This window comes from Paramisgurnus dabryanus, chromosome 11 (assembly GCF_030506205.2).
Source record: "Paramisgurnus dabryanus chromosome 11, PD_genome_1.1, whole genome shotgun sequence".
NCBI classification, from domain to species: domain Eukaryota; kingdom Metazoa; phylum Chordata; class Actinopteri; order Cypriniformes; family Cobitidae; genus Paramisgurnus; species Paramisgurnus dabryanus.
This window is the reverse complement of record NC_133347.1, coordinates 10,171,121-10,191,135: the sequence shown is the minus strand read 5'-3', so window position 1 is coordinate 10,191,135 and position 20,015 is coordinate 10,171,121. Positions and strand designations below refer to the sequence as shown.

General features: G+C 37.4%; 2 protein-coding genes across 2 annotated transcripts; one reads left to right on the top strand and one right to left on the bottom strand.

Moving 5' to 3' along the window:
- Window positions 1-5,644: 5,644 nt before the first annotated feature.
- dimt1l (DIM1 dimethyladenosine transferase 1-like (S. cerevisiae)) lies at window positions 5,645-11,789 on the bottom strand. Its single transcript, XM_065246665.1, has 12 exons — window positions 11,621-11,789; window positions 11,339-11,412; window positions 11,111-11,197; window positions 10,957-11,018; window positions 10,775-10,868; window positions 10,645-10,694; window positions 9,783-9,906; window positions 7,877-7,969; window positions 7,432-7,496; window positions 7,278-7,341; window positions 6,994-7,100; window positions 5,645-6,899 (listed from the first exon to the last, which is right to left on the bottom strand). The coding sequence occupies exons 1-12, from the start codon at window positions 11,676-11,678 to the stop codon at window positions 6,857-6,859; spliced, it is 921 nt and encodes a 306-aa protein (XP_065102737.1). The 5' UTR covers window positions 11,679-11,789; the 3' UTR covers window positions 5,645-6,856.
- A 457-nt stretch (window positions 11,790-12,246) lies between these two features.
- On the top strand, window positions 12,247-19,895 carry pola2 (polymerase (DNA directed), alpha 2). The gene is made up of 19 exons (XM_065246657.1): window positions 12,247-12,370; window positions 12,586-12,709; window positions 13,017-13,141; window positions 13,339-13,424; window positions 14,433-14,490; window positions 15,214-15,323; window positions 15,789-15,982; window positions 16,059-16,147; window positions 16,228-16,380; window positions 16,486-16,548; window positions 16,643-16,697; window positions 16,779-16,903; window positions 16,994-17,032; window positions 17,122-17,195; window positions 17,296-17,404; window positions 18,508-18,614; window positions 19,272-19,328; window positions 19,453-19,579; window positions 19,664-19,895. The coding sequence occupies exons 2-19, from the start codon at window positions 12,628-12,630 to the stop codon at window positions 19,814-19,816; spliced, it is 1,806 nt and encodes a 601-aa protein (XP_065102729.1). The 5' UTR covers window positions 12,247-12,370; window positions 12,586-12,627; the 3' UTR covers window positions 19,817-19,895.
- Window positions 19,896-20,015: the final 120 nt, after the last annotated feature.

Below are 20,015 nucleotides of genomic sequence, written 5' to 3'. Positions count from 1 at the left end.
TCACGCCAGAAGTAAATAAAGACGTAAAACTTGTGTTTAATACCTCAGATTAGATAAATGGGCGAAGAGAAGGCGGTTGCGTGTGGCTGTTCGAACACATTCAACCACATTTGCGTTCTGCAACTCCAAAGCGATCCGATCGAAAGTGGTTTCGACTACCTCTGAATGTGGTTGAAAATGGTCGAAAGTGAACGCGTTCAAAACTTTTTGAACACCGTTTACACCTGGCATTAACGTCGTCCACTTGTGATCCGATCGACGAAAACGCATGTTAATGCCAAGTGTAAACAGCCTCTCTGTGCCTAACAGGTTAGCAACAATGCTTTTGAGAAACACACCCCAGAACTGTCTGCAGTCTGCAAGAGCACACAGAGCCAGAGTTATCTACTTTCAAAACACTGTTTACAACATAAAAAATGAAAATTTGGTGTTTCATCATATGAAAAACAACCTAAATAACAATATTTGTCTCAAACAGCAGCTTTTTATAACTTCAAAGGGTTTTCTGCTAAATGATATAAAGATATTGCATTTATTCCACTGTATGTGGTTATGGGGACACTTCAAATATTTTTAAGTGGAAATTGAATACAAAAAGGGTATTATTCCTCCCTGCAATTGGAGTAGAATAACTTTTGCATTTATTATGATAGAGAAATACATTATTTTTCCCTGTAAGCTGACATTGGCTGGAATCAAACAAAACTGTCTGCAGGTTTCGTTACCACTCAGGGCCAGAGTTATACACTTTTAAATACAGACTTTAGGGAGAAAACATCAAAAAGCGCCTATTTATTTTTGTGTTTATTAGAGGACTGATATCACATACAACCATGTTTAGCACTTTCAACAGTGTTTTATGTAATTTCAAAGGGTTTTCTGTAAAATGATATCAAACTTTTGTATGTGCACCTCTGCATGTGGGTATGGGAAGCTTTTGAAATTGGGTAGGCCAAATCCAGGCGGAAATCCCCAAAATAGCCTCAGAGTGTTTACACACACATAAAGCTACTGAATGGAACAGCTCTGTGAAACAGTCAAACAGAGCAGAGCTCAACATTATTATTCATGGCAAATCCTAGGGTTGTAAATGGAATTTTAAAGGAAAACACCAGTTTTTCAATATTTACTATGTTCTTACTTTAACTTAGACTAATTAATACATACCTATCTATTTTCAATTCGTGCACTTAATCTTTGTACAGCGTGTCGTGAATGTGTTAGCATTTAGCCTAGCCCCATTCATTCCTTAGGATCCAAACAGGGATGAATTTAGAAACCACCAAACACTTCGAAACACTTCTCATAAAAAATGAGAACTATATTGTATGGCGAAAGAACACTTAGTTTGCAGCACTTCGACCTCAGCGCGCAGTAACATCATCACTCCTGACTACTCCCCCTCTCTCTCAAACTTATGTCATTATTACTGTGCCCGAGGTCAAAGTTCTTTAAACTAAATGCTCTTCAGCCATACAATATAGTTCTCATTTTTTTATCCACTTAAAAACTCACCACATTTTATTCTGTGCCACCATACTCATGTAACAGTTTTTAAATAGGGGAAACATGGGAGTGTTTGGTGGCTTCTAAATTCATCCCTGTTTGGATCCTAAGGAATGAATGGGGCTAGGCTAAATGCTAACGCTTTCACGATGCGCTGTACAAAGGATAAGTGCGTGCATTAAATAAAGATAGGCATGTACTAATTCATCCAATCTGAGGTAAGAACATAGTAAAATTAGTGTTGCTTTCGTCAACGAAAAGTATGACGAAATATAGTCGTCAACGAACCTTTTTCACGTGACGAAAACGAGACGAGACGTAACGAAAATGCTGGTCATGTGACGATGACTATAATAAAATGTATAATGCAATATTGTTGACGAATAAAAACGAGACTAAAAGTGGTTTACAAAATAAAAATAAGCTAAAATGTCTCTTCATTTTCGTTGACCAAAACGAGACGAGACGAAATGTAATAACGTTATTTCGTCTTTTACCCATCTCAGCATCTCCGCGCCCCCACCACCTGACTGCAGGTGATCACGTGTGTTGTTGGCGCTGCGTAGATCAATCAAAACATGAAAGTACCGCGAGAGTGAGTAGAAAGCATTCGGAGCAGTCTGCTCTCGCGATGCTTTGATATCATACGCCTCCATTTGCACGTTTATGGGCATTTCAAACAGTGTACGCGGCAACCGCGAGAAATGCGGAAAGCGGAGAACGGGGGCGGTTACAGAGGTGAAGCGGAGTTGGTCCACAAGCCTTGCTCGTGCACCTAAGATCCTCTCCCTTTTACGGACACGACTCTTCATGGCAGTCGCTGTTGAAGATAAACACATTTCCACTAAATGCTGCACAAAATGCTTCCATACATGAGAAAAGCTGTAGCCGCGCGGCGATTCCGACCGGGAAGATGCAGCATTCTGGCTCCAAATGTAAAAGAAAAGTCCAAAATAAATCCAGTGCATCACTTTCAGGTCAGTTCAACAAGCCTGTTAAAATCTATAGCTTTGATTGCTGACACCACCAGTATAACAATGTACAAATTTATATCATGTAACAGTTGTTTAAATGACATTGTGCTGCGTTGCGTTTTGAAACATTGTAAATATATCTATGCTAAAGACATTCGTTGTTTTGTATATGCTTAATAACTACACTTATTTATTATTTAAATAAACAAAACATAACGTTACTTCGCTGAATATTAAATCAATCAAACACCTGTAGTGTTGAGAACATAACCATACATACCAACTTTGCTTTTCTTAATAGACATCTGATGTTTTCTTAAAGCTGACTTTTAATTTACTTACAAGAAAAACATTTAGTAATTCTCCAAAATTGCTTGGATTTAATTTTATACTGACATTTAAGATCAGCTTTGTAACATTAGATTAAGCCAAAGTCCATAAGGTACACTGGTGGTAACGTACAGATGCAGAAATATAAACTATAATAATATATAATTACATATGTATGATTGTAGTTTGTGCTGCTGTCAAAATACAATTATAAATGTTAACAATAGCATATTTCTATTCTCACACATACTATAGTTGTGTGTGACCCATTTGACCTTGTGTGTGTGTGTGTGTGTGTGTGTGTGCGTGCGTGCGTGCGTGCGTGCGTGCGTGTGTGTTTGCTTAGACTACTTTTGTTTTGATTATGTAGACTTTTATGTAGACTCCTACGAACAGTCAAGTCACTCACTCAGAGGATAGTAAAATAAATATCTATTCAAATCAGAGCATCTTCCATGTCTGGAATGGATGTATTCTTGGGTCTATAAGGTAACAATAATATAACTTTTGTTTGAAATGGGTTTGGCTAAAAGAAAATATTGTTTTGTCTATAATACTATTAGGTCATTATACTATATGGGTTAAATAGAATTGCATTACTAAAAAGAGACTAAATACAATTTCACTGACTAAAACTAGACTAAAATGTCATCAGTTTTCGTCGACTAAAACTAGACTAAAATAGTAATGGATAAGTCTGACTAAAATAAGACTAAAATGGCAAGAATTTTAGTCGACTAAAACTTGACTAGACTAAAAAGAGTATGACATGACTAAAACTAATAAAAACTAAAATGACAGCTTGACACAAAGACTAGACTAAAACTAAAATGAAAACAGGCTGCCAAAAACAACACTAAGTAAAATATTGAAAAACAGTAGTGTTTTCCTTTAAACTAGAACATTTTTGCACTTAATAAAGCCACATTTTTTCAATATTTAGATTCTAGATTTTCAAATAATTGTATCATAATATTGTTCTATGCTACCAAACCATACATCAATGGAAAGCTTATTTATCTTTCAGATTATAGATCGGAATGAAACCTCCCTTCCCCAATGGTAATCACTACGCCAAAACCCATGTTTACTACATTTTTACTATAATAAAACGTAATGGCTGCTTTTAAAGCGCTTCTTATCTTGAAAGCTGCCTTGCTAAATAATTTTTCCCTAAAGATATCGAAATATTACAAATTCACAAACAAATTTTGATGAACAGATTCAGCGTGTAACAGACATTACCATGACCTTGTCGCTGGTAAAGACTCACATGATGGAGTCTCCTGTCTGTGTCCTGTTAAAAGATTTAAGACAGGCTTTTATCGTGGCATCAATGTTCAGGGGTCATTAAGTCCGGTCATGCACCATTGACCCTGACAGGAGCTAAATACTACATTGGGCATTTATAGGACTCTGTCGAGGTCTGCTGCAACCGACCAATCAGAATTGCCAGGCTTCATCTGGGCATGCAAAGAAGTGAACTAAACATGAAGATCAGAGGGGTCAGAGAGGTACATCTCCTCTTGTAAGATGATAGGTAAATTCACACTGACTATTACACGGTTTTTATAGCCGCGATATCTGAAGTAAATTGCGATCCATTACGAGAAAGTGTAGCCGTTGACATAAATCCTGCGATGAGTGATGTTTGACCCAGGTCATACATTTCCCATGACATCTAATAATTCAAAGTATTACAGTGATCAACAGAATCAGTATCTGCCCCAAGTGAACAGATACAGAAGATAAATAAACGAATCTCCAAGTCAAACACGTTTCTCAAGATCAATGTGTCGACTCGGCTGGCATGTCCTCAGGGTCCCGGACTCGAAAGCTCTCTTTCTCGGTTTACTTCAAAGAAAGACATTTGAATTTCTAATCTTAATCCTATCAGCAGGCCTGAGGCTCAGCGACTGGCAAAAACCTGGGTACTGGAAAACTAGGACAGTTTCTGGGCAGCATAAAAGCGATTCACACCTAAAGCTCCATTAATTATTTTAACCATGACCTTAGGATGCAAGTGCAAAACCAGAAGGTCCGTAATAGCTATAGCATTTGTGCGTTGAACTATTTCCTGTAACACTTCGTAAACATCTTATACAGTTGAGCTACACCTCTTACAAGATAAATGGAAACACTGTGTAACGGTAAAACCGGGTTCTCTTCAAATGAGCAGGTGCAATGCAAAACAGACTCAGTTGCGCTGCAGGACATCCTGTGACTGAAGATACACCTGTTCAGGTGACATTTATCACTGGAAATGTCAAACTTAAATGACGATTTGTGCTTCGTAATTTCATGCATTATGCATCATATTTAAAAATTTAATTCTGGAAGTGTTGAAAGTCAATTTCTAGAAGTTCATGAGATGAGAACATTCAAATAAATCTCCATCTTTGTCTACAGCCTTGCTGAAATACAGCAAGAAAAACAGATTAAGCTGGTTGACCGGTTTTAGCTGGTTTACCAGCAATAACTGCTGGTTTTATAGACCACATGTAAACCAGTGAACTTAACCAGGCTGGGTAGACCAGCTTAATCTAGCTTCATTTTAACCCAGCAGTTGAGCAGTTTTGACCAAACCACAGGTTAAAACATCCCAGCATGTACAGGTTAGGCTGGATTTAGCTGTTATTTTACAAGCAAGAAAGAAAAAAAGAAGGAAAAAAAACAGAAAGGAAGAAAAATAATAGACAGACAAACGGTAAGAAAGAAGGTATTAAAATTTACAGTATGTAACGATACTTGAGTGCCATCTAGTGGTGAACAGAGTAATGGCAACAAACCTGTTTGGACATCTGTTTTCATTTTCAAAATAAAAAATAAGAATATTGGTTTAATATTATTTTATGTGAATAAAACTACCGGATGATCAGATCAGACTTGCACACTGAAAAAGCAAAAGGCTAAGATTAAATGACAATGTTTCACCTGTTTTGAGTTTTTAGTTTGAATTAAATAATCTAGTCATCTGGTTCTAAACAGTTGATGGGTGCACAGAATCATGCAGATTTACTTGCTTATTTATCTAAACCTAAATTCAGAACCAGACTGATTTTTAAACACATTTTAACAGTGGTGGCCGGTGACTTCTTTTGTCGAGGGCACACGATGTGTAGTTCGTCACAACAAGTATGTATCCCATAATGTGTGTGGTTCGTAATTTCAAAATGTGTTTGGGGCATCAAGTGATCCTATGTGCATCACGTGTCTTCTCAAAATAAGTGCCTGCTGCAGACGCGTCTAAAGGGTTAATGATAAAAGAGAAGCTCGCGTTTGCCAGATACTCGCATAATCAGCGTTTACTGTTAAGGGAGTGTCTTGCGTGTATTTTGTGAACGTGATCGTCTCTTTTATCATAAAAAGTTTTCACGCGTGTGCAGCAGGCACTTATTTTGACAAAACATGTGATGCACATGGTTCACATGATGCAACAAACACATATTTTGAAAACACAAGCAACACACATGACACTCCAAACACGTATTTTGAATTTGAGCCCCTCGGATGAGCACTCATGAGCCGCCACTGCACTTTAATCCAATAGGTCAGTCACATACACACATTTCATAATTATTAATTGTCATTTTATATTTACATATCAAAATACAGTTACATTAACTGTAGTTATGCTGGTTATATCTATATATAAGGTTTCTTTCACACTTGGTCAGTCCAGTACTGAGTTGCACACAGTTGGCAGGAGCCTGGCGTCAACGTTGTGCTGAGATAAATGAAGTGGAAGATTTCTATTTTTGGCTACTACAAACTCAAGTGCACTCACAACCAGAGAGCGAATAAATAAAAGGTCATAACATCCCTTTAAAAATCAATGTCCTCTTCAGACCCTGCCATGAACTCCACTTGGCAGTCATCATCAGTCTCCAAACATTTTCCCATTCGGGAAAGGCACATAAAACATTCAAAGCCTTTGTTATTAAGTGTCCCATTATCTAGCCATTGAAAAACTCATTCAATTCTGAAAACATTGATCAGGATATGAGAAGACCGTGACATCACTTCCTGTCAACTCAGTGGCTCTTTTAGGAGAAGTGTATCCCGGCAGAGTTGAAAGCGTGAAGAAGCCTACCATGAAATGTGAATTCAAGAAAAGACACTTAACCCAGTGCTGAAAACAATACATTTCAAGCATTAAATGAAGAATTGTGTAAAAACTTACAGCATGAAATCATCTATATCCATAGAACGTGCCCTCTTTTCACTGAACTTGGACTCTTGGAGAACGCTGTCAATTTTCTGTGCAATGTTGAAGTCCTTTGCCACTTCCTGCAAAAAAGTTAAGGCTTTTTAATAAACTCCAAATCGATTCCCTTTCAAAAAACAGATACAACAAAGCATTTCAGTTCTTAACGCAGATGTGAATTAGCATTTTCAAGTTGCTAAAACTTTGAATTGGTCAACAAATTGATTTCTATCAAAGTAATGTTCATATAGCAGACTCACTATGTTGTGCACTGAGCAGTGGATTCTGTAGTTCTTTTCCAAAAGTTGCTCAACAGCAGTGGACCTGAGACAAACAAAATACAGCCCATTAATTAGCAGCTACTTGAATCTATGACTGTTAGTTCTACAAGAAATCCAATGAAAGATGTCTTACTTGAAGGCAGCACTGAGTGTTTTGTTCTTTCTAACAAATGCAATTCTGACAAGACCGTCCCATTCCTATAAATGTAAAAAAAAATAAGGTTACAGGTTTGCAATGATAGCAAATCACTACCAAATTAAAATTCTATCATTATTTACTCATCATCAAGTTGTTACAAACAAACCTGTATACATTTTTTTGTTTTGCTGAAGATATATTGAAAAATGATGTTAATGACCAAACAGATCTGGGGCACCATTCACTTCCATAATATTTTTTTCCTCCTATAGAAGTCGATGGTGCCCCAGATCTGCTTGGTTACAAACATTCTTCAAAATATCTTCATTTGTATTCAGCAAAACAAAAAAATTTTTATATGTATGAAATAACTTGAGGGTGAGTAAATTATGACAGAATTTGAATTTTAGGGTGAACGATCCCTTTAAGCAACATTTACCTGAAAGTTTATTGGGGGTGGAGGGTTTTTCGGCTCGATCCTCACCACGCTGGACTCTACTTTTGGAGGTGGTCTGAAATTGTTCTTGCCCACCTTCATAAACACAATTCAATGACTCAACATAGAATAGATTCTATAAAATAGAAACTATACAACTTCTACACAAACCTGAGAAATCAACCATACTTGTGCAACATTCACAACTTAAAAACAAACTTAATAAAATGAAAATACAGGTACTAAATATATACACTCTTAAAGATAAAGGCAATTAACTTTTTCCTCGCCAGTATTTTTTCATGTTTCTTTCACAAACGTTTAATGCCTCCCAGAAAATGCTCTTCTTTAAATATATAAACATACAATATATTAAATAAAAGAACAGACCCTCTGCTTAAAAAAAAAAAAAAAAAAAAACGTTTCATCCTACTTTCATTAGTTCTCTTTTTATTACCTCTCAAATATGGGTAGTTTCTTCAAAAAACACCAAATCAAATTTTAAACCAAAAGTTGAGAAAATTACATTTTTGTAAAGGACTTTTGATTGAGATCAGATGCAGAGCAATCCTCAAAACTTACACAGACATACAACTGTTTGCGATACTTCCAGGTTTTTTAAGTTGTAGAAGTGCGCCACCTGGTGGATAATAGCGGTATTGCGTATTGACGAGATAACTCGTCAATGGCGGGGAAAGAGTTAAGAAGTACTTCACAGCAATGCCAAAAGAACAATTTTTGGTTCCTCAAAGAACCATTATGCCAAAAATGGTTCTTCTATGCCAGGAGTGGGGAACCCTGGGTCCTGGAGGGCCACTGTCCTGCAGAGTTTAGTTCCAACTAGGGCTGGGTATCGATTCAGATGTTCCAGATCGATTCGATTTCGATTCACAAGCTATCAAATCGATTCGATTCCGATTCTCGATTAAATTTTCGATTCCAGTTCTCAGGTAGGTTTTAATACTCGATTCTCGATTCAACTCCATGAATATAGATTTAATACACATACTTTATTAATAAAAAAGAACAGTGAACAGCAGTTTACAAGTGGGTAATTAATAAAAAGAAATTAAAAGCCACAACACGTCTTGCTTGCGAAATCTAAAATGCTTCCATTCCTTCGGTCAATGTTTGCGGAAATAAATATGCAAAAAATCGATTCTGCTCTTTGAGAATCTATTTTTAATCGACCACGTTTTAAAAAAACGATTAATAGAAAAATCGATTTTTTTTGCCCAGCCCTAGTTCCAACCCTAATCAAACACACCTGAATGCAGTGGCTCTCCAGGACCAGGGTTCCCCACCCCTGTTCTATGCCATAGCTTCCCAATCCTGGTCCTCGAGCACCCCTTCCCAGAAAGTTTTAGATGCTTGTTAGGGAGACGTGTTAACCATTTTGGAAGGAGGCTGATGAGTTGAATTAGGTGTTTTAAATAAGGAGGGGTGCTCGAGGACCAGGATTGGGAAGCACTGTTCTATGGCAACATAAAGCACCTGAGATTAGGGATGCTTAACAATTAATTGCAATAAATTTATAGCAGAATAAAAGTTTTTGTTTACATCATATATGTGTGTGATGTATAACTTTGTATAAATAAATGCACACACATGCATGTATATATTTAAGAAATGTTAACATGTGTATATACATTTGTATATGTATAATTTATATTATATATAAATATAAATACTTAATATATACATATTTTTTTCTTCTTAAAATTATACATGCATGTGTTCATATTTATATAAACATATTTATTATACACAGTTTACACACATATATGATGTTAACAAAAACTTTAATTCTGCTATAGATTAATCGTGATTAATCGTTAAGCATCCCTACCTGAGATGCCACCAATAGCAGCCAAAAGGATAAGATCAGCTGGTGTAGATCTCTCCATACCTTCATGAGATGATCCACCCGGGCCAAAAGTTGTGTGTTAATGGAAAGTCTGCAGTAGAGTTTGTCACCAGGTTTAGCAACCAAACGCATGGCGAACTCCCGCTGAAACATCAGCACAGCACACCTACAGAAATAATCCAAATATCAGACATGGTCCAAATACCTGATGTAGCTTTTTTACTGTCGGAAATGCTACTCTCACTACTGTAAAGTGTATTAAGTGTTTTTTAATGAAGTTTTAATGAAATTTCTTTGGACCCGTGAAGACCTCTGACACAAGTCTCGGCTTTGAATGTACCCGACCCGAAATGACCCGAATCACTTTATACCCGAACCCGTCATGCTTAAATAATATTTTTAAAAGAAAGACCCGACACAACCCCAAGACAATAAGACCCGAGTCCGACGCAATGGCATTTTTTTACCCGACTGGATCCGAATGTAAACGGCACCAACGTGTGTGCAGTCTGCAGCCCCGCACACAGCAGTCAGACAGAAAGAAAAGCTACGCCCTAGGACCTACGCACAACGAGCCCTTATCAGCCGATAGTTTAAAAACAGCCGATAGTCATGACCAATATATATGCTGTCAATCAAAAGAGCACAGGAAAATGCAATGTATAGAAAATTTATGTATAGAAAATTTAAACAAAACATCACTAGTTTAATGTTCAATATTAATGGTCATTATATGAAATTAATAACATTCACAAAAAATGTAATTTTCAGAATTTAGTTAATGCAAGTTAATATAACCACCAAACTATCGGTATGGCAGTTATCAGTCTGAATAATCACCTATCGGCAGAAAAATATAAAAACGGTGCATTTCTAATTATAAAAGGATTTATTAGATTCTTACCTAAAAAATGGCCTGTGAAGTAACAACTTGAACACAAAAGGGGACGATATCTAGATGGAGAAAAAAAAGAGTGTAAACACAATTGATCTAGAACAAGCAATGGTCAACACACAAATCTCTTAACCAATACCTGATAAGGCAAGTTAGCCACGCAGACGTCAAAAAATGGGAGCTCTGTCTTGAGCACATCCCCTATGAGGATCTGAAGCTTGTGCTGCATCGGACTGTGAAGACAGCAATCATTTATTTATTTAAAAAATGTGCTCAGGTTGATGCTTCTGACAATGCAATAAAATCAAGAAAAACACTTACGTGCACTGTACTCTTTTTTGAAGCTCTGCAACAAGCCTGGTGTCCAATTCACAAGCAACTACCTTTGAATTACACAATAAAGGAAGATAAGTTATGCTTGGTTGAATCAATACTTAAACATCAGTAATATAAATCAATACAACTTGACACTTACTTTCTTGGCTTTCTCTAGAAGTTTAACAGTCATGTTACCAGTTCCAGGACCAACTTCCAAAACCACATCTGTTGGTCGTAGTGCAGCCTAGAAAAGACAATTATAAATCAATACAAAGGAAACATGATGTTGTAACTTGTTGACATTGTGATACAGCACAGCTGTCACTGCCCAAAAATGAATTTATTTCCCAAAAAAAACGTCATTGCTCATTTTAACATCACTTACCTTCTCTATGATGCCATTGACAACTAAAGGGTTCTTCAAAATATGCTGACCAATGCCAGTATTGAACATAATACCTGCAATAAATAAATAAAAAAACATGTTGCTATCGTGAGGTATGCCCAAAAAGTACACATGAACCCAAAACATACAACGTTTGGTATCTTTACATCATATCCCAACATATGAAACTAAACATGTCAACAACCAAATGGATTTAAATGGATCGACTAGCTCGTGATAGCGTGAGCTACCGTCCGCTAAAAATATATATACAAAGCCCACCTTGACTCTTTACTTCCTGGTGCTGTCGGGATTTTTTCTCGGCTTTAACTTTCGGCATTTTGTCAGCTGTTACCTGAAATTTCAAGCACTAAATTCTGAGCAAATATCAACACACCGCTAATGTATCAAGCACGTGTGTAAACTACTACAGAAGGAGATGCGGGTTCCTGTCAGCTGATCGGGATGAAGTTTAGCCACTAGCACCCTCTATCGCACCGGAGACAACGTCCCTTTAAGGGAAGTCTCCGCACTCGGCAGTCATATTTGCAATGACTCCGGGCAGCTATTTCAGTCATATAAAACCAAGTCCTATCTACTTGAATGGGAGAAGACATATAGTTCTAAAATCACTGACTAATGCCACAATATAACAACATACTTCCAATCAACTATTAAACATGACTTAAATTGTACCATAAGTTATGTTTTTACTCTCATGACTCTCAAGTTGCTCTAGCTATCGCGCATGCGCAGATTTTCACAGCCACGCTCCTCCCAGGGAATCTGTTGTCTTTAAAGATTAACGATTGGCTCTTTTAAGTAAAAGGCGGGACTTCGTTCACTTTTCCCCATTTGTTGTAATCGCACCGTGGTGTCTTGTTTATCTCTATAGTCTTTGCTGACGTAATCAATCAGAAACCGGAAGTGATCTTTCATTGCTGTTTTGCGGGTGATTTTTCGCGGCAATCCGAATCTGAGGTAAAGGCTAGTGAAGAATATGACAGCTGTTTTTCGGCGTTGATCTGTAAGGTAAGTTAATATGTTATTATATTATCTTTAGTATGTATTTGTAAGGATATATATATGTTTAACATATTTGATTCTTTACACAGTATTTTGTTTATAATGCATTTTGCAGATAGCGACATTTATTTGACGTCTTCAAAATGTTTTCTGTTACATTTGGCAAGAAAAAAATCTGTGGTTTTTGATCTCTACATGGTCTTTTTGTTCTCAATGTAAAGATTTTCTAATTTGACGTGTAAACAACTAAGGAAACAATAACAATGGCACCAGTCAGTGTGGACGAGATCAAATCTGAACTGGACACTTTCAACATCGCGTTCACCAATGAAACTTTGGACAAAAGTAAGGAAATGTTACGTTGTTATTTTATAAAATTTTCCCGCGATGCGTATACCCATATCCACATTGTTATGATTATAGTAGATATTTATGTTTAACTTTACGCTATTTTGTTAGACAATGTAAAATAATAGTAACATAAACTCATTGAATGCCACCTTGGCCGAGAATTTGCAGATATGTCTTCTTGGCATTTTATCAAGCAGCTTCTTGAGATCTGATGTTTTTAAACAGTATTGATAAAGTATGTATGTTTACTGTTGTCTTTCGGGGGTCACAAGTTGTAATATTATTCTTTTGTCTCTTGTAGTGTTGGAGCAGTGTTTGTGTCACAGGCTGAAGGGGGATGAGATCGTATTTGAATGGTTTGCATATAGCTCCTCCAAAAAACAGATGCCGCTCACTATTGATAACCTGGAACAGTTTGAATATGAAGTAAGTACAACTTTACAAATGCTGTGCAGAACATGCTGCCTCCCTATACTGGTTATCCATGGCATTATTTAATCTAGTGAATATGTGTGACCCTATCTGTGAAATCCAGTATGATGTCTCATCATCTATATAGGAGAAAACTGTAAATCACAAAATGTAGGATTACCCTACTTTGACTGCTTATGTTCTTCCCACAGATACTCAACAAGAAGAAAAAGCCTAAAGGCTCATCAAAAGCAAGTCAGATTAACAGGACCAGAGATATAAACTCAATCCAGGAACTGTATCCTTTCAATTCCCTCCAACAGCAAATTATTAAAGGGGACATATCATGAAAATCTGACTTTTCCATGTTTAAGTGCTTAAATTGGGTCCCCAGTGCTTCTATCGACCTAGAAAATGAGAAAAAGATCAACCCAGTAACTTAGTTTTGGTAAACCATTCTCTGCAAGCATCTGAAAAAATAGCCCTCTGTGATGTCAGTAGGGGATAATACCGCCCCTTAACTCTTTCCCCGCCATTGACGAGATATCTCGTCAATTAAGAGAAAACGCTTCCCCGCCAATGACGAGTTTTTCCGTCTTTCCGCAATACCGCTATTATCCACATCCGCAACTTTTTAAACCTGGAAGTATTGCCCTATGGCAAGCTGCTGCATGTCCGTGTCTGTTTTAAAGATCGCTCTGAATGGGATCTCTATGAAAAGTCCGTCACAAAAATTGAATTATCTCTGCTTTTTGCTCAAAATGTGGTGTTTTTGCAGAAACCTACCCATATTCAAAAGCTGATTACAAAAGAACTACTGAAGGTAGGATGAAACGGTTTTTTTTGTTTGAAAGCAGAGGGTCTGTTCTTTCATTTGGTATATTGTATGTTTATATATTTGAAGGAGAACATTTTCTGGAAGACATTAAACTTTTGTGAAAATCATAAAAAACGCTGGCGCTGGCTGGCAACTTTTTTTAAAAACGCTGGCGGTGAAAGAGTTAATCTGCACTATCCAACCACGGCACTGCCATTTAGTGAAGAGATCCGCTCATTTGCATTTAAAAGGACACATTGAGTACAGCACACCTACAAAGTGTCAATATTAACATGCTATAATAAATTATCTATATGATATTTTGAGCTAAAACTTTTGTACTCTGGGGTCACCAAAGACTTATTTGACATCTTAAAAAAAGTCTTGTGGAATGTCCCGTTTAATTTATTGTAAGATTTTTGACCAAAGGTGCACAGTGATTTTTTTCCATAGATCTTCTGCTATGTGAGTTTCTTAACAGTTTTGCAGAATCAAAGCAGAAGAAGAAGAGGAAAACTTGCTTGATTCCTACTCAACACCTGCTAAGGTGAGAAAACTAGAGACAGATTCATAAAGAGAGACTCGCTGGAAATAGACAGATACATTACATACTGATACAAATTATAGCTTTGCTCTTAAATGTCACTGGGACGGTTTCCCGTACGGGCTTAAGTCTAGTTAGTTGGAATGATCCTTGCTGTTGTTTATCGCATGAGATAATATATATATGAAACTTTGGATATTTTATAACCTTGTAATTTACTATTTATTGTACTATGTTTTATGTTACATGTTTCATGTTGTTATGTCTGTAACCTTGTTAATTTGTGCTGCTGCCTGTCTTGGCCAGAACGCTCTTGGAAAAGAGATTTTTAATCTCAATGAGTTTTCTTTCTGGTTAAATAAAGGTAATAATAATAATAAAATAGTTCAAGACTAAAATGTTGGTTTGGGTTGTCTTGACTGAAAGCAGCTTTCACCGACATATCTTAAAATATATCAGTGCCATTGTTTTGTCTCAAGACGCACGGCAGTTATGTTTTTGGTAAGGTATGTTTGTAAAAACTATGTAAATGTGCTCAAATAGCTAAGGCCTAGTCTTGGCTTAATCTAAACCCTGTATGGGAATTTAACCACCCCATTATTATTTAATTTAGTCAGACTTTCTTAATTGTAAAACTCAGTAAAAATGTCTTTGAAATTGCATAGGTAATAAAGCATAAGAAGCATAAATGTGAATATTCAAGTTTTCATCCATATGTGGCTGCAGGGATCTCAGAAGCGAGCGCTGACCACTCCAGAACATCCTCAGTCCAAAAGGGGTGTGGCCCGCCTGGCTAGTCCCAGTCTAATGCTGTCACCTGCCAGCTTCTCTCCAAGGTAAGCATTTATTTTACTAGCATTTGGTCATAAGGGTCAATTTTTTAAAATTGAGATTTATAATAAATTAGTTTTCCATTGATGTATGGTTTGTTAGGATAGGACAAAATTTACTTCTATTAAAAATCTAGAATCTGAGGGTGCAAAAATCTAAATATTGAGAGAATCACTGAAGTCATTAGCAAGTGCATCCACTCTCAAAAATAAAGTTTTGAGATATTTATGGAAGGATTTTTACAAAATATCTTCATGGAACACGATCTTTACTTAATACCCTAATGATTTTTGGTATAAAATAAAAATCAATAGTTTTGACCCATACAATGTATTGTTAGACATTGCTACGAAAATACTTGTGCGACTTTAGACTGGTTTTGTGGTTCACGGTCACACAGGTTGTCATGTCTCTGGTAATATAAAAGCATAATATGTTTTAGTCTAATTAAGTTGCAATATTTTGTGTAGTGCAACCCCCTCTCAGAAATACGGCATGCGTGGGGGCCGAGGAGAGGTGGTCGCGTCATTTGGAGTTGTGCAGGGTCCTCGATGGACGGGTAAAGGTCAGAGCGACGTGAAGGTGGAGATGCTGGAGGGGAGAGACGATTCACTTACCAGCAACTACAAATACATGTTTCAGAGACTGAGAGATATAAGAGATGGTATGTCTGCATTCTTGACTCCAACAGGCATGTAGTTTGCAAATGTCACATTGTGTCCTTTGTATCTCGTCTGTAGTTCTGACTGGGAAAATTGAAGAACTGGGTGAGGAATTGCGGACTCATTTTAACATAGAGGAATTCTCTCCGGTGTCATTACCTGTTCAGGTACAAGCCGGGATCACTGAGAGTTTTTTGTTTGTGTATATTGTGGCTGGTTGTGATATCTCTCATGTTCTGTCATACAGGATAGTATCACAGTGCTGGGCCAGGTGTGTTGTGACAGTAATGGAAAGCTTAATGCCCAGTCGGTTCTACTGGAGGCGGGGCAGGAACAGGGGGGCAGACAGGTGCCAGTGGATCTGTCTGAACTTAAAGAGTTTTCACTCTTCCCGGGACAGGTGAGAAACAATGCGACAAAGTAAATGATACTTACTTTGTTTTGCTTGAATTATAAGTGCACTTTTCAATGCCCCTGTTACTCGATGTTGATCCTTCTCTGTTAGGTAGTTGCTATGGAAGGCATGAACACATCTGGACAAAAGTTTGTCGCCACCAAATTATACGAGGTATCTCTCATTGACTGGGGAGTTCAAGATCAAACTTGACATACAGTATGAAATGTGTGTTTACTTTCTAATAAACAATTTGTTTCTTCTCCAGGGTATTTCTATGCCATTTTATTCTCCTCCTGAAGTGAAACAGGAAATGGATGAAGGTATGTTCACAAGTTCTTACCAAATGCATGACTAGTGTGATTTCAATGGTTTTGTAAATTTTCTCTTTTTTTCTTTGCCAGTGTCTGAGCCAATAATGGTGATGATGTCTTGTGGACCATATACTCCCTCTGACAGTCTGAGCTATGATCCTTTGATCGATCTCATTACTATCATCAACAAAGATCGGCCTGATGTTTGCATTCTGGTGGGTACAACATAAACAGGGACCACGTGACTTTTTAAATAAGATATTTTGATGCATTTAGCTAAAAATGTCTTACTTTATCCTTCGTAGTTTGGGCCTTTTGTTGATTCCAAGCATGAGCAGATCGAGGTAAACCAGGTTTTAAAAGTTTTCGTTATCATAAATATTATCATACTTGATCACTCCATGTATAAACTGGATGTTGATTTGTCAAACAGAAAAACCAAGTGACAGAAACCTTTGAAGTAATCTTCAAAAGATGTGTGGACAGCATCGTGGAAGGAACCAAAGGGTGTGTTTTATTTTTCTTCAACCTTTAATGAGTTATTCGCAAGGGTATAATTATGCTGCATAACTACTTACCTTTTATTAACACATGGATTATTTTTTAGAACTGGATGCAGACTCTTGTTTGTGCCATCTCAGAGGGATGTTCATCACCACTACATTTATCCTCAACCACCATTCAGCATCCCCAACCTCAGCAAGGACGAGGCAACGGTGCAGTATTACATTCACAATTCAAAGACACTGCAAAATAAAATACTTAAATCCACAGCAGAAGACTAGTCATTGTAGGCTTTGGGATTTTGTTTAAACTTTGAGGGGCAGGACACACCAAAGCTTTATTACGCTGCTGATAACGCCTGGAGGACGCGCCAGCTTTCTTGAGCCGAGCGCTTTGGTAGCTGTGATACATGAGCTGTGAGCCGGTTGGTTGTTGTGATACTTGTCCTGCCCCTCCTCCACTGTGATTGGATGGGCGTGTGAGAACTGACATTGATGAGTGGAGCTTTTCACCCAAAGTTAAATCTCTTTCAACTCTCGGCGCTTAGAGTTGGGGCCGGCTTTTAGCGTGGAAAAAACGCTTATTTGAAAAACGCAGAGCTTCCATTGTAAACAATTGAGAACATGGGCGAGGGCGTAAAAGCTTTGGTGTATACACCCCCTAACCCTACAGTCACATTAGCTTCAAAAGTGAGTGACACCGAGCGACACGCACTCGCTTGATGGGCATTCCTTGGCTAGTTTCGAAAAGTGATATCAAAAGTCACTTTAGAGGTATTGTTAAGTTACAAGAACGGTGTTTTTGGATTTAAAAGTATTTATTTCTCGATAAAAGTAACATAATATACGAGAAAAAATGCCAAACTTATCAGATATATACATAAATACGCATTTTCCGCCATCTTGAATTATTTTCTCAGACTCGACCACAGACCCTACGTCAAGCTGCTCCTTCACCCCGATTGGCAGTCGCTTTGTCGCATCAAATTATTTGCATAAAATAGCCTGCTTGTCTATTTTGGCCCCGCCTTGCTCGCCCAGCGGCGAGCTCGTCGCTTGTCGCTGGCAAACGGCCACTCCCATTGGAAATGAATGGTAGCCTGTCGCTCTGTCTCTGTCTCTTGTAGCTAATGTGACTGGGGGGTAAGGCTTATGAAGCTTAATGCCAATTGTTTTGGATTAAATTGGTTGGCCTAACTCATATTTTTACATCTTTTTATGTGACAATCATAAACGTCATGAAGAACTTGGTGCTTGTAGTAAAAGTTTAAATCAGTTTATCTAAACTTTTCCTAATCTTTGTTTCTGATCTTAAGCGGGTGACTTTAGCTCCTGACCCCTGCACACTCCTGATTGGTAATGTGACCATTGGCTTGACCTCTACTGATATTCTGTTTCATATGGGAGCTGAAGAGATAAGCAGGTAATTTCACTCACTGATTGTCCCTGTAAACTAAAACTTGATAATAGTTTCTAAACACATTATAACTGTTAGAAATGTATTGCTAAAACACGCCATAAAGACTGTAACTATGTAGGAATAATTGGTGCCCCGTATGAGGATCACTACACTGTAGTACTGAATTACAGAGTTAGATTGTTAAAGTGTTTTACACTATTTCTAAGTTGAGGATTTTTTTTAGGCAGCCCTAAAATAGTGGAACGTTGACGCACTTGAGCCACTAACACAATTGCAAGCATCCGTTCAAGTTGTAGCAGTATTTAAAAGTTGAGAGACGGCAGCTTTCCCATCGTTTGAGAGCAAATGCTGCCTAATTTTTCAAGATTTTAATAACTTATTTTATTTACTTGGGTGTTTTGGTAATCATTCACATTTGGTTTGGTGGTTAATAACACATTTTTCTTTGGTGTGACAAACTCTGAACTAATTTATTATCTGACTTTACAGCGACTTAAACCAACAAGTGTTTAAAAATTAGGCTAGACCGGAGTTAGTTTCTCAAAGCTCCTTTGCCAATCCTGATCCTCTTTCTCAGTCCAACAATTTCACATCAGCTCTTCACTATCTTGTCCCAATAAAGGCATAACTTAAAAATTATTATTATTATTTTTTTTACAGTGGCACAGGCACTGAACGTTTCTCACGGATCATGAAACACATATTGACTCAGAGAAGGTTAGTGGAAACTATTTGTATCTGATATTTAATAAAAGATATTACCAGACATTGGCAGTATCCTCTCTACTGCTTATGAGACGTACAATTACATATTTCAAGGCTTTCTTTATTTTTTTTTTAGCTACTATCCACTCTATCCTCCTGCGGAGGAGGTTAACATGGATTATGAGAAGTTTCAACAGTTCGGACAAATGCCCCTCACACCCGATGTCCTTATTGTTCCTTCTGAACTGCGTTATTTCATCAAGGTGAATGAATCATATTTTAGAAAAGTACCTAATATCACTATCAAAGAAACTATAGTGCTAATAATTCTCTACTTTTTCTTTTAGGACGTGACCGGCTGTGTATGTGTCAATCCTGGTCGCCTTACTAAAGGACAAGTGGGCGGGACTTACGGGCGATTGCTCATTCAGCCGAACCCTGTGCCGGTGGACGGCAAAAGAGTGAGCCCGTGTATAGCTGGACAGGTGGTGAAAATATGATAGTGTACCTGTCTTACTGAATTACTGCTTTTGAAAACATGTTTGTATTTTTATATCTGTATTAAATATTTTCACTTGACATGCCTAGAAAATAAATTTCTTTGTAAATCAAAGCATGTCCAGTTACCATGTTACCTAAACACCACCTTAAACTCAGTTTATCATTCTCAAGTTCATAAAACAAAACTTTATTAGACAA

Coding starts and splice junctions, on each gene's coding strand:
- dimt1l (XM_065246665.1), bottom strand. CDS start 11,678: ATGCCGAAAGTTAAAGCCGAGAAAAAATCCCGACAGCACCAGGAAGTA. Junction 7,497..7,876: donor CACCCCCAATAAACTTTCAG/GTAAATGTTGCT, acceptor TTACATTTATAG/GAATGGGACGGTCTTGTCAG. Junction 7,342..7,431: donor ACACTCAGTGCTGCCTTCAA/GTAAGACATCTT, acceptor TGTTTGTCTCAG/GTCCACTGCTGTTGAGCAAC.
- pola2 (XM_065246657.1), top strand. CDS start 12,628: ATGGCACCAGTCAGTGTGGACGAGATCAAATCTGAACTGGACACTTTC. Junction 15,324..15,788: donor CCTGCCAGCTTCTCTCCAAG/GTAAGCATTTAT, acceptor TATTTTGTGTAG/TGCAACCCCCTCTCAGAAAT. Junction 17,405..18,507: donor TCAGCAAGGACGAGGCAACG/GTGCAGTATTAC, acceptor TCTGATCTTAAG/CGGGTGACTTTAGCTCCTGA.